This window comes from Blennius ocellaris, assembly GCF_963422515.1.
Source record: "Blennius ocellaris genome assembly, chromosome: 17".
NCBI classification, from domain to species: domain Eukaryota; kingdom Metazoa; phylum Chordata; class Actinopteri; order Blenniiformes; family Blenniidae; genus Blennius; species Blennius ocellaris.
The window spans coordinates 21,874,880-21,889,631 of NC_137666.1; the positions used below are offsets into that span (position 1 = coordinate 21,874,880).

Below are 14,752 nucleotides of genomic sequence, written 5' to 3' on the forward strand. Positions count from 1 at the left end.
GATGCCCAACTGTATTTTTGGAAAGTACGTCCAGTTTTCGGGAAGCCCAAATCTTGCTACATGCGGGGAGGCGAGTAGGTCAACTGATAGTATTTTAGATATTGTGATGAAGTAGTTCTCCCAGAATTGTTTCAGTGACGCACAGGAATAGAACATGTGGGTTGATTGCAAGAGGGTGTTTTCAACTGTTTTATACTATGTCATAGGGTCATATACCCACTAGTGGCCCAACATGAAAACTACTGTTCATACTTTTCAGCTATATAATATGTTGCTCGGTAAACACTAAATTTTCCTGAACTCACAATCCACACATCTCTCTGTACCAGCTCGGTGAAACTTCCAGAAAATTCTGTGGCTATAAATACTTTTAACTGATTTTTATGTGACTTTATATTCCACGCACAATTTCAAAATGAGTCGTATCTACTGGCTATAAAAAAGTAAATTATTAAAAAATGACCGAAATTGCTTAAAAAAACTGCCTAAAAAGTTCAAGATCTAAAACTGCTTTTCAAAAATGGCTAGAATAACTTAACTTTACAAAAAACACAAATGGGAAAACAACCACAATTATTGACAGTCAAAACTGTGGATAAAATAGTTAAAACAACTCAAGTGGAAATAAAAAGCACATTTATTCAATCCAAAATAATACATAATGTATATTTTACTGGATTATCGACCAGTGACAAATGTGGAAATATCAGATAGAAACTTAAACATTCATGCATTTGATTTGGGAATATTTGTGGGAGAAAGGAGAACCACTCTCCGAGGCCCTGGTGCTGCTGTTGCTGCTACTGCACTGGTTGAATTGGTGCCCCATAGAATGTCCCTTTTTCTTGGATTTTTTGTATCTTGTGTCGTGTTTTTAAAAAAAAACAAAAAAACAAAAAACAATTATAATCTCAATAAACAACAACAAACCCCCTTAAATTGTATAACAACTAAGAATTGAATTATTTGTTTCCTAAATTGTAGAGATGAAAGCTTGAAACTTCATAAATGCAGCCTGATAGATGTTCTTTTTTTTTCTTTTTTTTTGGGTATTCAGTAAAACTATCTATACAACTGTATGAGCTGTATTCATATTAATGTTTGAACATGTTTACGGGGTTGCAGACCTGGATAAATTGACTCAAATGCCTGCTATTGAAAGCAAAATTCCACAATGATTAAAAAGCAACTTATACTCTCAGCAGCTTTTGACAAAATTACTCAATATTTGTTAACAACTTTCACTTTTATTGAAGTTGAACAACATAGATGGACTTCAGTTGTAATGTTCAGTACTTTTACCACCTTTGATTTGAAGTTAACTTTAATTTTATTATTATTATTTTTTTTTTTAATCGAATGGCAAAGTCGTGAACGTCGGTGACGCGCACAGGAAGGGGGCGCGCATTTCTGCAGGTGCAGCGGTGAGCTGACAGGGGGCGGGGCTTGAGGTGGCGTGCAGGTTTGAGAACAGCAGGACGCCAGAGAGCAGCGGGAGCCTCGCAGAGCAGTCATGGGCAAGACGGCAGGTGGAAGAGCGGACTTTGAATGGGTCTACAGTGACCAGCCGCACACCTCCAGGAGGAAGGAGATTCTGGGTGAGAACACTTTAGGGAAACACCGCAGCTCTGTGTGATTGGCCACTTTGTCTTTCTTGTCATGTTACTTAATCTAAAGGTTGAAGGAGAAGGTTGTTCTCCCCCGGAGTGAGCCGGCAGCCGGTTGAACCTGTTTACGAGCTGTTGCTTAACTCCTCCACAATGGATGCAGGGACAGAGGCAGACATGGGCTGAAGATAACCAATTACTCCTTGATTTCCTTCTTCACTGATGCGAGTTTCATCGTTTACAACCCATTCACTGCAGATTGGAATGGAAACCTCAAACCAATCTGGTGATTTAGAAAGCAAGTTGGATTTGAGGTTATATTAGAACAAACATCGGCTTCTCCCACAGCTGACTTCGACTTGTTTTGTTGATTTTCAGGGTGAATATTAAGGCTTTTGTGACCCAAGAGACTCGTGCCTCTCATGTCAGTCCTAAAAGTACAGTACTGGATTTGTTGACCTTCGGCAGAGTCTTTGTGAGTTTTGCAGATGTAAGGAATCTTTGCCTGACCCAGAAGAAGATCTCCTTATGTAAAGCAACCTGCCTCTGTCATTTCTGTCACCTGTGGGACAATGACTGTCCTGATAGCAGGTGCCAGAGACAAAGCCTCGGGGCTGTCTTGGTAACACGACCCCATCCCACCTCAGAACCAAACCACACACAATGCAGCTCCTGAGGCTTTGTGGCAGAATGAGACCGTCCCTGGAAAAAAAACCTCTTTAAAAAGTTCTTCTTAATGGACTGATGCAAGAACACGTGGGTATTGTTTGTTTCCATTTCAGGTTTATCCCAATAGTATTGTGAATTCTGCTATCTGTCAGATAATCTGATTTGACAGAGTGGAATATGGGTGAGTTTGAGTCCGGTTGATTATCTGATCCAGGCTGTGCAGCATGTCGGCTGATTGCTGTGGTATGAAAGAAGAAGGTGATGGCGTGTTTGACGCCTCGGGCTGCTGAATTATTAAGGCATTTTGTTTTAATCATCCTCCTCATAGGGGAGAGGCTGTGGACGTGGGTCTGTTTGTGCTTCAGACCTTCTCTTCATCTCGGCTGGAATGTTGCTTGAATCGGTGGTTGTTTTTCTATTAACTTGATATTACCTGGCACGTTCAAGCACTTTTCTGCTTCCTGAGACAAGACTTTATGATTTGAACAGTTACATGAGCATTTTTAAAGCACAGAGCGTTGTCTAATTTACATGAGTGTTCTCAAAACCTTGAATCCTGTTTCTGCTGAGCTCTATCCAGATTAGTAACGTGACCATGAGGTCGAGGAAAGGGCTTGTCACGGTAAAAGGTGAAATGCAGCAATTGCTGCGTAGCGAGTTTTGCACATCACACAGGATAGACGGCTTTTTTTTATGATGTCTGGTTATTGATTTACCTTTTACGCATATGAGGGTGCCTCAGCCACACCCGTCCACACGTCTCTACTTCATAATCATGTCTTTACGGACAAAGATCAAGCAACATATTGAATAAAAACTGGTCCTCTGCATGAAATTGATTGTTTATGATATGTATAACAGTGTCTTGATGAGAGGTTGAATTACAATTGGCGGGGGGGGGGTTCTGCTGGGCTAATGATTAACGGAATAAAAGGATTTGACGAGTGAATGGGTGACCTGTAAACTGCACTGAAGTGGTGAAACCAGGGCCCAGCATCTTTAATCTCTTGGTTACCCCAGTGAGCACCATTTGCATGGAAACATAACACAAGTAAGCTGGAAGTGGAGAAGCATAGCAGATTTGCATGTGATGTCCCACCATTGTGTGCATCATGTGTGAAAGGATGTGCAGCACTTTGCATGAAGTGGTGAACTCTAGATGGTCTTGCCTTCTTTTCTTCAGGTATTATGTTTCTGCGCTGTCAATCTCAATCATGTTGACTCTTATTGAGAACATTATCACATGAGGCAACGTCTGCCTTCATTTCTGTCATTTAAAAACTAACTTCCGCTTCACATATATTCACATTCAGGTGTGGGTCTGTCTTTAGCACTTTGCCAGTCACAGGTTGTGTGTGTCAGAAGAATGTTGGATACCAGAGATAATGGATGTTACAAGGTAGAAGCTGTGCTTCAGTCTGCTTGCTCTGGTAATTAGTGTGCCATATCTTTCACCTGACTTTATTTTGCAGTCTGTTAGTGTAAATGTCTGAGTGCAGAAAGTGATGCTCACCGCCTGTCTGTCCTCCTGTGTCCCGCTGCAGTGCCACACGGTGCAGCAGTACACGAGAAAGTTCTCTATTAAACCAACCACTACCATGTGGTGAGGGACACGCCTGCGTTTCAACTTCCTGAGGAAGTGCTGTCTCTGTTGGGCGAGACGCGTGTGGTTCAGGTGAGGTCGGCCCAAATGTGGACAACCACACACTGAAGCTCCTCGCTATAGGACCCGTGCGGAACTCCGATCCTGGAGGGCTGCAGCCCTGCATGTTTTCCATGCCTCCCTGCTTCAACACCGCTGATTGCAATGAGTGGCTTTCTGTTGAACTCGGTGATAAGCCATCATTGGAATCAGGTGTGTTAAAGAAGGGGAACGTGGAAAACATGCAGGGCTGCGGCCCTCCAGGACCGGAGTTTGACACCCCTGTAGGACATCTCGTTATTTGTCGTCAGTGAGTTTGACGATGGTGTTGGTGTGTGGGGGAGTGGACATGGAGGAATATAGAGTCGAGGACGGGGCTGCAGTGTGTTCAGGATGGGTGTTTCCGATCCAGACTGTGGTCTGCAGTATCCATGTGCACAGTGAACTGCCCCACCGCAGACCTGGACTTTCTGCACCCCTGTGGGATGACGCTGTGGAAAGAGGAGATCACGTCTAAATTCAAGTTGTTTTTGTTGTCCGGGTGTGTCGTGCTGAGCGGCACTGTTATGACTGCATCAGCTGCACCGTATGCAAACTGGGAGTTGTTGTGGTCGGCAGGTATGGGAGTTTTAGTGCACCTGGCCATGAGCAGTGCAAGAAGAACCAGATGGTAGTCACTGTGGTAGACTGTTGCATAACAAGTTGAAGATGGCAGCGATAAATAAAGGATTTGACTTGGTACTAATGCTGGGAAAAAACGGATTCATCTAATATGACGTTAAAAAGGATTTTTATGGAGCAAAATTACCCTGCCATAGTTTTTCTGCATTTTTCATGTTCTGTTCTACCATTCCTTGTGGGTTTCCATAGTCGCTGTTGCACCTTTGATTCAACCTTGGTTAAAGCTTGAATTTGTTAACTTGCAGAGCCTCATGTCAGCCCTGCTGGATACGGGCCGCCGGGATTCGTTGGTTGACTCGGGCTAAGAAGTGGTTCAGAATGTCTTGGAGGGTCTTGTGTTGTCGGTGTCCTTATCGTTCGTGAGTGTCTTTATCCCCTGACACATTGTTCTGGAGGTGTTTGTGGAAAAGTGTTGCGCTGTGGACAGATTTGATCTACACTTGGCTTATTTAATGCCCCCTGCAGGCTATGCTAGGTTTCCATGTAGACCTCCATGATTTCAGCAAAGCTTGCTGTCAAACCAAATCTTTTGGTCCAGGAACATTTTTCCCACTGTCGTGTGTCCTGAAAACAGTCCTGCAGGGCTGAGGCAGCTTCCTCAGTCCACTTTCACTGTTCTGCAAGAGTCTTGTCGGCAGCTCAGGGATTTCTATGCTGATATGATCAGAGAGTCACAAGTGTGGCAGATACCTGGCTTTGTATGCCTGTGAAATGTTGGTAAACCTTGTACAAGCTGTTCTTTTCTCTTTATAGGGAAGTTTACGTATCAATGAAGCTTTTCCAGAATCTACCAAAATTTCTATCACTGAATCCCAGAAAGATTTACATGGAACACAGTGTATTCCAAGCCTGATTAATGTCTACATGCAATTTGAGTCCACCCAGTTGCCCCTTGGCAGAGGGAAACATGTGTAATACAGTTATTGTCATGGGTGGTTTGGCTTACTTGCCACCACCTTTCCTTGTGTGTCGGCGTCAGCGTTTAACCCGCCTGACAGGTCACAGCGTGGCTGACATCATGAGTCTATTACATGGTAAAGTCTTATCAACCAAACGGTTATTGGAGCAGTGAATACGAAGTTCAGCCCTCTCTCCTGTAGCTCCCTGAGTTTCTTCTCCCTCAGCAAAACAACACCTCTGCCAATTAAATCAGATTTTTCATCCCAGGAGGAGGCTGTTGTACCTCACCGCTCGTCGATGTCGAGCCGTGTTGTGTCACTGTGACTACAAAGTAACAGTACATCAGCCCTGTTGCACACATTTATCTATCTGGTCCAGGGGTGGGCAATCCTGGTCCTGGAGGGCCGCAGCCCTGCACGTTTTCGATGTCTCCTCACATCAATACAGCTGAGAGCGATTAGTGGCTCCTTGTCAAGCTTTCTGCAGAGCCTCATCATAACAGGTGTGTTTGAGCAGGGAAACATCTAAAACGTGCAGGACTGCGGCCCTCCAGGACCAGGATTGCCCACCCCTGATCTGGTCCATGATAAACAAACTACGTTTTTGCCTTTAGAGCTCTCTGTCTCTTCACTCCCATTTCCTAGATCTTTTCTCAATGTCTCACTTTGTTCTTTAAAGTTCCTGTTTTTCCTTCCGTGTGTTCTCAGCCAAATACCCGGAGATCAAGTCCCTGATGGGTCCAGACCCCCAGCTGAAGTGGGTCGTGTCTGGCATGGTCCTGACTCAGCTCCTGGCTTGCTATCTGGTCCGTGACCTGTCCTGGAAGTGGATCTTCTTCTGGTCCTACGCGTTTGGCGGCTGCATCAACCACTCTCTGACTCTGGCTATCCATGACATCTCTCATAACGTTGCCTTCGGCAACAAACTGGCCAAGTGGAACCGCTGGTTTGCCATGTGGGCCAACCTGCCCATCGGGCTGCCGTACTCCGCCTCCTTCAAGAAGTACCACATCGACCACCATCGGTATCTGGGAGGCGACCAGCTGGACGTTGACATCCCCACAGACTTTGAGGGCTGGTTCTTCTGCACCCCAGCCAGGAAGGTGCTGTGGCTCTTCCTCCAGCCGTTGTTCTACGCCCTGCGACCGTTGTTGGTGAATCCTAAACCGGTGTGTCAGCTGGAGATCCAGAACGCACTCATTCAGATCACGGTCGACCTGATCATCTACTACTTTTGGGGTCTGAAGCCCATCGTTTACCTCATTGCAGGATCTATTCTGTGCATGGGTCTCCATCCAATCTCTGGACATTTCATAGCCGAGCATTACATGTTCCTGAAAGGACACGAGACGTATTCTTACTACGGACCGCTGAACCTAATCACCTTCAACGTCGGCTATCACATGGAGCACCACGACTTCCCCAGCATACCTGGCAGCAAACTACCTCAGGTAAGCCCTGGATTAAATCATGACGGCAGTGTCAGCGGGTGAACTATGGACCCGAGTCACTTGTTCCTCACAGATTATTAGTTGAGTGGTAGAGAATGAGCACAGTTCCACTTACATCACCTCCAGGTGTGGACAGATAAGACGGGCCTCACCCGTCGATCTAAAAAACAAACCGAGACCTGCAAACGCCACACGTCATTCTTTTTTTCTATCAAGAGCAAATACTTCTGGCGTGAATGGGCAGCCCGAGTAACTGTTTAACCAGTTGCTCTCGTATGAAGAGGACATTGGGAGGTTTAATAGGACCTGTGACTAATAAAAAGATGTATAAATGTCTGTTTTTGACCAGTTACATTTTCTTTTTAACCTCTTGCTATAAATATGAAAACTGTTTTATCCTGAAACACCTAACTGTTAGTATTGTCACAAATGTATTTTAGTTCATGGACCACATTCAACCCAATTTCATTTTGAGTGGACTGGACTGGGAAAATACAATCATAGTAACCTTTCAATTTGAACTTTATAGTGGCACCGAGCACCACTTTTGAAAAGTCTATGACTTTGCCGCAATCATAGCACTCTGAGTCTGCTAAAAGCTGCTGGTTTATGGAGTCTCGTACCGTTTCCATGGAAATCTTAGCATTATGGTTCGGCACATAAATGGCAGCTTGGTAAAAATTCCATCGGTGGGTGTACATAATCTTTTGAACTTACCTTATAAGGTTAACTAGCCTAGCCACCACGGGATAAAGCAGCGGGACTTCCGGTTTTGGCCTGAACCATTCAATGAGTTGTTTCTTCTTTACTTCCTCTCTGGTCAGTGTTTGTCAGGCGACCGTGCCCCCAAACCAGCAGCTGTTGTAATTGCATGACATTTTATAGATACTTGGGTGCAGTCTCAAAACTGAGGTGTGAAAATTTCACGTCAGCGTCACTGACATATCAGCATGAGTCTCAGTGTTTTGTGTTCGATACTCTTATAAAAGTCTGTTAAAAATCTACGTTTTCTTTGACATTTTTTACAACTTGGCTTTGGCTGGATTGGAGCCTCTTGTGGGTTTGTTTTAGCTCACGGGCCTTATGTTTGACCAGTGGTGGCCTGCGTTTCAGAACCAGGCCTTCACTAGTACTGGTCTGACTCAATCCAACCCTCAACTTTTTTTATGGCTACAAAAACTGTTGCCATGCAGAAATGCAGTATAAAAATCCTTTGCTTCACAGACGGATACTGTCGTCAGAATAAATACCTTTATGGATGAAATCAATCCAGGTTCACGTCTCTTCTCCTGCTGCAGCTGCATAGAAAGCTGCTGCTTTCCCCCACACTTCTGGGGGTCGAGGAGGGAAACAAACCTCAGCTTTTCCTGGTCTTGAAAACAATATAATGGTAAATAGTATAATCCTGAATCCTGCCATGGAGTTTATAGTGAGTGCTAGTAAATTGTAAATTGCGGTGCGTTCAATGACCTGTTGGAAAAGTCCATCTTCAAAATTGTTTCAACAATAAATCTGTAACCAAATGTCTTTATCTTCTCCTTTAGTCATTGTAGGTTGATAAAACCGCTAACAAATAAAACACAACTATATTTTTGTTGGTGCAGCTCGCTACAGAAGCAGCTCGCTAGCTAGCGCTGGAGAGTGACTCTCTGACTGTCCAATCAGAGGGCTTGAATACACTGACGTCACGCGAGGCCTTCTAGAGGGCTCTGAGTCGTCAATATCAAAATGTGATTGGTTGAAGCAGCAGCGTGACCGACACTAGCTTTACACTGCAGACTCCTGCAGAATTGAATGTGAAGGCCTCAGGCAGATTTCTTTACCCGGCAACAGGGGATGACTGAAATGTGATTGGTTAAAAACTTTAACCTGGAAGCAGCGCAGCCGGGAAGAAGCTATGAGAAGAAGCAGACTGACCATTTGGAATTTAAGTATTCATGGACAAAATATAATCAGCATCAGTCTGTGATTCAGATCTTTTTCTCAGGCCTGCAGAGAAGCCTTGAAGGCCTTGAAGGCCTTGAATGGCCCTGACGGCCTGCCACTGTGTTTGACAATCCTAATGAAGCCCATTGGTAGACGGTGCATTATTAAAGGGGCCACACAAAAACGTAAAAGTTCCTTGAGTGGACTTCTAATGAAAAGCATCATCAGGTGGTTCTGAATAGCTTCTGTTCTTGCTGTCACTCAATGAATTTTATAGCAATGTGGTTCTTTTCATTGTCTTACAGTGACTCTAATAACTATTCAGATGTCCATGACTCATGAGAAACTACAAATTCTGTATCAGGCTTTTATATTTGATTAAGATTTAGTTCACCAATATTGCAAGTGTTTGCTCAGCTCATCAACACACCAAATAGCGCCACGGTAGCTCCTGGGTGTATAATCAATTTCAAATCATATTTATATTTTTCTAGATCATGTTTGTATGGAATACATTTTATGTCCAAAATAGGCTTTTTTCCCACTAAATAGAATTGCCTGCAAAATATCTATAACTCTTTCCAAACAAGGATTTTCAGCCCATAAACTTGTGATATATAACATATTTTTTTTTATAGTTATGAAAGCAGTTGATTGTGTTGCATTTACAATGACCATTATCTTTTATTGTTTGGCAACATGTCGGGAAGTCGTACATATTTCTGTTGAAGGTCTGCTGCAGGAGTTTGAGATTCCACTTAACGTGTTCCTGTTTCCATCCTTCGACTTCCTCACCTTTTGACTGATTTGTGGTTGGCAGGTGAAGCAGATCGCAGCAGAGTACTACGACTCGTTGCCCCAGCACTCCTCCTGGTCCCGGGTATTATGGGACTTTGTGTTTGACGACAGCATCGGGCCGTACGCCAGAATCAAACGGCAGTACAAGCTGAGCAAACAGGGGTAGACGTCTGTCTGAGGCTGTTTCTCGTCACAGGAATGTGAGTTTCAGTTGTTCATCTATTGACCACAATGAGATGTCCTCCTGTACTCCAGCTTAGTTTTTGCATTGTGAAGTTGTTTGATGTCTTCAGCTGATCGGTTTTGTACTCGCAGTCCCATAAATACTGTTCAACACACACATGCCCAACGTTAATAATTACACTCGGACGGGGCCCGTTGCTTGTCATGTTGACATTTCTTTGTGCCCTGAGGTAATTTTGAGGGATGAAATGATCATGAAGCGACAACATTTCCCCACCCCTTGACATGTACATGTGGTAGAATGAACCAACATTTTAAGATATGGTTTCTACCTCCTCCATGTTTCCTGTTGGCCTCATTAGAATCGAAACACACAAACGCCACAGACAAAATTTCCACATCCGTGATGCAGAACAGAGGTGAACAATGAGCATTGAAACTTACCGTTCAGTAAGAGGAGCCTTTCCTTCAGTGAGGCCTCGTTCTGCCAGTTTGCAGTTTGTGCTGGAAACAGTTTGATTACATCTACAGGGAGTGGACAAAGTAATTGAGGCAGAAAGTCACTCAGAGACCTTGAACAAGTTTAAATGGTCTGTGTGTCTTTAGTTGCTGATGCAGCTTTGTCTTACAGACTGCAGCTTGGGCATTGTTTCAGCTGAATTACCAGACGGAAACCTTTAATCCCACATATTATCTCACTTAACAAATCTGTAATGTCAAAGTAATGTAATCCCAGCAGCATCAGTAATGAGTGAATTATCCCCCTTAAAGAATCACTAAATGAACATGTGTGTTTTCTGCACAGCTCCTGTGCTCATCCAGTTATTGTAACATCTGTGTTTTGCAGTTTTGTGTAATTGCATAAGCTTGTTTATAATGTTTCTATTTAAATGATTTGTATAAAAAGTCTTTGTAAGAAGAAACTGCTATTAAAAATCTGAAAGGTGTTTGTTGTGTGTCACTGGAACATGAGTAAAAACATACAATTTGTGGCGTAAACCACTGAACGGAAGAGATGGTGAGTCAAAACACACACAGAAGTAGTGAACATGGCGTGGATGGTTGACACGTGTTTTTTTTTTTTGTTTGAACAAATTTACTTCCAGCTTTTAAATCAGAACGTAGTTGAGAGTGGACAGAGTGGATAGAATGCAACAACTGATAATCATCCGGATCCTTCCTGCAAACACACATTAAGCTACCATCACGTAGGCCTACCGTTCACTTTCTGCACATTCTCTTCTATTTGCATATTGCCAGAGCTGCTCCCTTTTCTTTTTTCCCTTCACACTGCTACCATTATCAACATCTCATACAAAGAGAGGGGAACTTTCATAGAAACAAACCACTATAATAAATGTACCACCGTTTATATATATTTAGCTTTTTTTTCTTCTTCCCCCAAACCAAATAAAAAAAAAAAAGTCACTTTCAAAGAGACGGAGGGTTTCATGCATACTCGGGGAGGTTCACAAAGCAGAGGGTGACTACTAGATCAGACTACATTGTTTTCTATCAAGGTAAAACCAGGTGGCACATTTACAGTTCTGGGCCTGTTTAGTGAACGATCCCCACGGTTCGCTGCTCCCACACATCTGGGCGGGCAGGGAGAACCCTCGCTCGTACTCGACTTGTCTGTGTCAAAATCATTCACTATTAGAAGAAATTGCTCATTTGCATTTGTTGTATACCTTGGATACTGAGGAAAGCGGTCATTGCTAAGTTTTTTTTTTGCCGTTAGGAGAGAAAATGTTAGACACACAACACCAGTATGAGCAAGGCCGTAAGAAGCTCTCTTCAATATGCCAGTTGAGGGCCGGTGGGTCTGCGGCAGCGCTCGCCCACATTGTGCTTGTTATCGTCACACAGTTATGAACTGAACACAAATCGTCCAAAATATAAAAGGCTGACATAAATGGTGTGCAAGATTCCTTTTTCCTTCTATAATATCAATAAAATACTCATTGTCATCAACATCATCATTATCACCACAGTTTTTAAATAATAAAACAGTAAAAACATAGAAAACCAAAATATTTCCTTGGTAAGACCCGGACTGAACAGACAACACAGTGAGTCGACCGCAGTGCTGCCGTCCGTCGCTCACTTCCTCCCGTCTCCATCAACAAGTCTCTGTTCCTTCTTCCTTCTTCGGCTCATCCTCCTCCTGACCTCTTTCCTCTCCGTTTCCCTGTTCCTTTCCTTTCTTTCTTTTTTTTTTTTGCTGTCCAGCAGACTTCAATGTTGGCACAACATCTCTGCAACTTGCACATTGGCATCGCGAGGTCACAGAAACGTTGAGAGAACATTCCCCGGTCCTTGTGTCTGTGCATCTACATGTCCATCCTCCTCCAGCTCCTCCTGTCGCTCTCCTCCACCTCCACCCTCACGTGACACTAGGATGTACCGATTCTGCCGATTTCTTGTCTGATGGCTGGAAGAGAAGAGAAACTTCAAAAACTGTAAAAAAAAAAAAAATGAGTGGGAGATTAATACTGAGGCGCAGCATCGCTTACCGTTAATGATTTCATCCTTCACCTTATGCAACTCACGCACAACTTCATCCAAAATTTCCTGCAAAGCAACAACAAGGTAAGAATAAAAACTGAGTGTGTATAACTGACAGAATTACTAGTGCGAGAAAAACCTGTTTCATTCTGTCGAACTCTGTGTCTGATTCACTGGTGCTGCCGATGGGTCTCACTCTGAAAACAAACAGTCAGACGTTTCTCCCTCTGATCAACCTTTCACTGCTAAACAACATTTATGAATAGATCCCCGATAGCGTCCGTCTATCTCCTCCTCCACTTCTCGTGTGCAGACCTGGACACCAGCGAAGACTTTTCTGCGGAGTTGGATCGTTCCCACGGCTTCTTCACAGCATCTGAAGGACGACGAAGGACAGAGTTTAACTAAATAACTCTGAAGCTTCATGATGCTAAACGTAATGAAATGAAGGCTCTTTAATACGAAGTTGTAGTGATCACACGCTTGTTCCTGAAAATGGAAACTGTGTTGAGATCATCATCTTGGAAATGCACCGATTGGCCTGAAGTTACATGTAATTGTCCTGATCAATATCTCAACTCAACTTTATTTATAAGGCGCTTTAAGCAGCCGTAGCTGAGACAAAGTGCTGTACATTGAAATAAAAATATAAGAGGCGAAATAAAAACATTTAAAACAATAAAAAAAGTTAAAACAATAAAAAACAATCAGATGGTAAAACAATAAACAAGTAAATATCGGGTCACTTTGTACTTCGCTGTCTGCTTCTTCACTGCATTTAATAATGAATTCAGTTTATTACAGTGAAAAACTACAGGATTATCCTCAAGGACGCAATAAATCTGCTTCCTGATTGAATTACAGCTTTACATAAAGATTAAAGGCCTCATATTCTGCAAAAATCCTCCTGCCAGTGGTTTTCCAGCAGTACTGACCGTCCCCACACCAGGACCGACGTCCCAGAAGAAGACAGTGTGTCCTCTCTCTCCCTGGTTGTTCCAGGTTTTAAAACGTGTGTTGCTCCAAGCAGACAATCAGAAATCAAACCCTATATAGTGTCATCGGGGGTTCAGCCAATCACAATCAAGGTAGGCTCCTCCCCTTTGACTCCTCCCACAATCAGGCAGCTCTGCTCTGGCACATGGCACCACGAGAGGAAGTACTTCCTCCTCTTCCCATAGATGGGTTATGTGTGGGCGGAGCAGTCCAGCTCACACAGACACAGCAGATTCTGAATGCAGCTCCTAGGATCAATGTTCTAATGGAGGAGAATCAAGAAAAGCTAAATTTGGAGCAATGAACTTTGAATACAAAGCTTTTTGATCAAGGAGACCATGTGAAAGTGTTGAAAAGCTGAATAATATGAGCCTTTAATGTCACCCAATCACCACTGGGGGGCGACACGGTGGCCAGTCAGGTGAGAGAGGCTTCATATAATCATGAGTGAACTGATCCAAACAACAACCCCGATTGATGAATAAGTGAATATGAATGATTTATTTCTGTTTTTGTTTGTAATTATTTCCATTTGTTTCTAAACTGAATCATTTGGGCAGGTAACGTCATGGTGGAAGTACCTGTTGAGTTCTGCCCCCGACCACTCGAGTCATCCTGCAGCACAGAGAATCACCACAATGAAGATTAAATTAAAATTGACTGTAAAAACAAACATGAACAATCAACAATAACCTCTATTGTATTAAAGCTCACTAAAGATAAACATCTCCAGACCAGAGTGAGTTCAATTTCACACATGCGAGTGGAGTTTATTTATAATCGAGCTCGCAACACGGATAAATTCACGTGATTGCTAAAAATATTGAGGCGTTGCTGTGAACATTGCTGTGAAGTGTGACACACTCACCTCGTCGGGCTTCTCAGAAGCTTTTCGTCTAAATAAGAAAGGAGGAACGAAAGCTGGTTTTATGGTCAGCTTTTTATCGTGTTTGTTTCACAGTGAATCGCTCAGAGTTCAAGCACTGGAACAGGTTTGGTGTGTTTCCCTGTGTGATTCACTGGTTGATGGGTGTGTTGGGTTTACCTGCGAGCTAGTAAGGCATTCATCTCCTGCATGAGCCCCTCCCCGCCGCCGCCGCTGCCCCCACTCGACCGGTTGGAGTCACTTTTACCTCCAGACCCAGGCGGACTGCTCTCATCCTGAACAACATATCGTAAAATGGGTTTCACTTCCTGCTTTGGGGGGGGGTTCAGGTCTCCATGGACCCCCTGGCAGCTGTACTGGGTAAACAGGCAGACGGGTCTCCTCCGAGGGTCTGACGATTCTCACCCGATGGACTTTACGTAGTTTGGCTCCAGCCAGAGCTGCCGCCAGTCCTGAGGGTTGGTGCTGGACCCCGGGCGGCCCCCCGGGGGGCCCCCCGCCAGTGG

The 14,752-nt window shown here is 43.7% G+C and overlaps 2 protein-coding genes across 4 annotated transcripts in view; one reads left to right on the top strand and one right to left on the bottom strand.

Moving 5' to 3' along the window:
- The first annotated feature begins 1,499 nt into the window (after nucleotides 1-1,499).
- Nucleotides 1,500-10,828, top strand: degs2 (delta(4)-desaturase, sphingolipid 2). Its single transcript, XM_080512942.1, has 3 exons — nucleotides 1,500-1,598; nucleotides 6,207-6,949; nucleotides 9,696-10,828. The coding sequence occupies exons 1-3, from the start codon at nucleotides 1,514-1,516 to the stop codon at nucleotides 9,837-9,839; spliced, it is 972 nt and encodes a 323-aa protein (XP_080369068.1). The 5' UTR covers nucleotides 1,500-1,513; the 3' UTR covers nucleotides 9,840-10,828.
- Nucleotides 10,829-10,928: 100 nt separating this feature from the next.
- Nucleotides 10,929-14,752, bottom strand: part of evla (Enah/Vasp-like a) — a 51,029-nt gene continuing 47,205 nt past the window's right edge. For all 3 annotated transcript variants that reach the window (XM_080512940.1, XM_080512939.1, XM_080512941.1), the window contains 8 exons: nucleotides 14,652-14,752; nucleotides 14,406-14,521; nucleotides 14,229-14,256; nucleotides 13,942-13,975; nucleotides 12,680-12,740; nucleotides 12,504-12,561; nucleotides 12,373-12,430; nucleotides 10,929-12,290 (listed from right to left, as the gene is read on the bottom strand). The exon at nucleotides 14,652-14,752 is cut by the window's right edge and continues 153 nt beyond it. In XM_080512940.1, the coding sequence (XP_080369066.1) occupies nucleotides 12,253-12,290; nucleotides 12,373-12,430; nucleotides 12,504-12,561; nucleotides 12,680-12,740; nucleotides 13,942-13,975; nucleotides 14,229-14,256; nucleotides 14,406-14,521; nucleotides 14,652-14,752 (494 nt within the window). In that variant the 3' untranslated portion in view covers nucleotides 10,929-12,252. The remainder of the gene's footprint in view (nucleotides 12,291-12,372; nucleotides 12,431-12,503; nucleotides 12,562-12,679; nucleotides 12,741-13,941; nucleotides 13,976-14,228; nucleotides 14,257-14,405; nucleotides 14,522-14,651) is intronic.

What these genes read in the sequence shown, in the direction of transcription:
- degs2 (XM_080512942.1), top strand. Translation starts at nt 1,514, where the DNA reads ATGGGCAAGACGGCAGGTGGAAGAGCGGACTTTGAATGGGTCTACAGT. An exon ending in CAGGAGGAAGGAGATTCTGG is followed by an intron (nt 1,599 to 6,206) that starts GTGAGAACACTT and finishes GTGTGTTCTCAG; the next exon opens with CCAAATACCCGGAGATCAAG. An exon ending in CTGGCAGCAAACTACCTCAG is followed by an intron (nt 6,950 to 9,695) that starts GTAAGCCCTGGA and finishes TGTGGTTGGCAG; the next exon opens with GTGAAGCAGATCGCAGCAGA.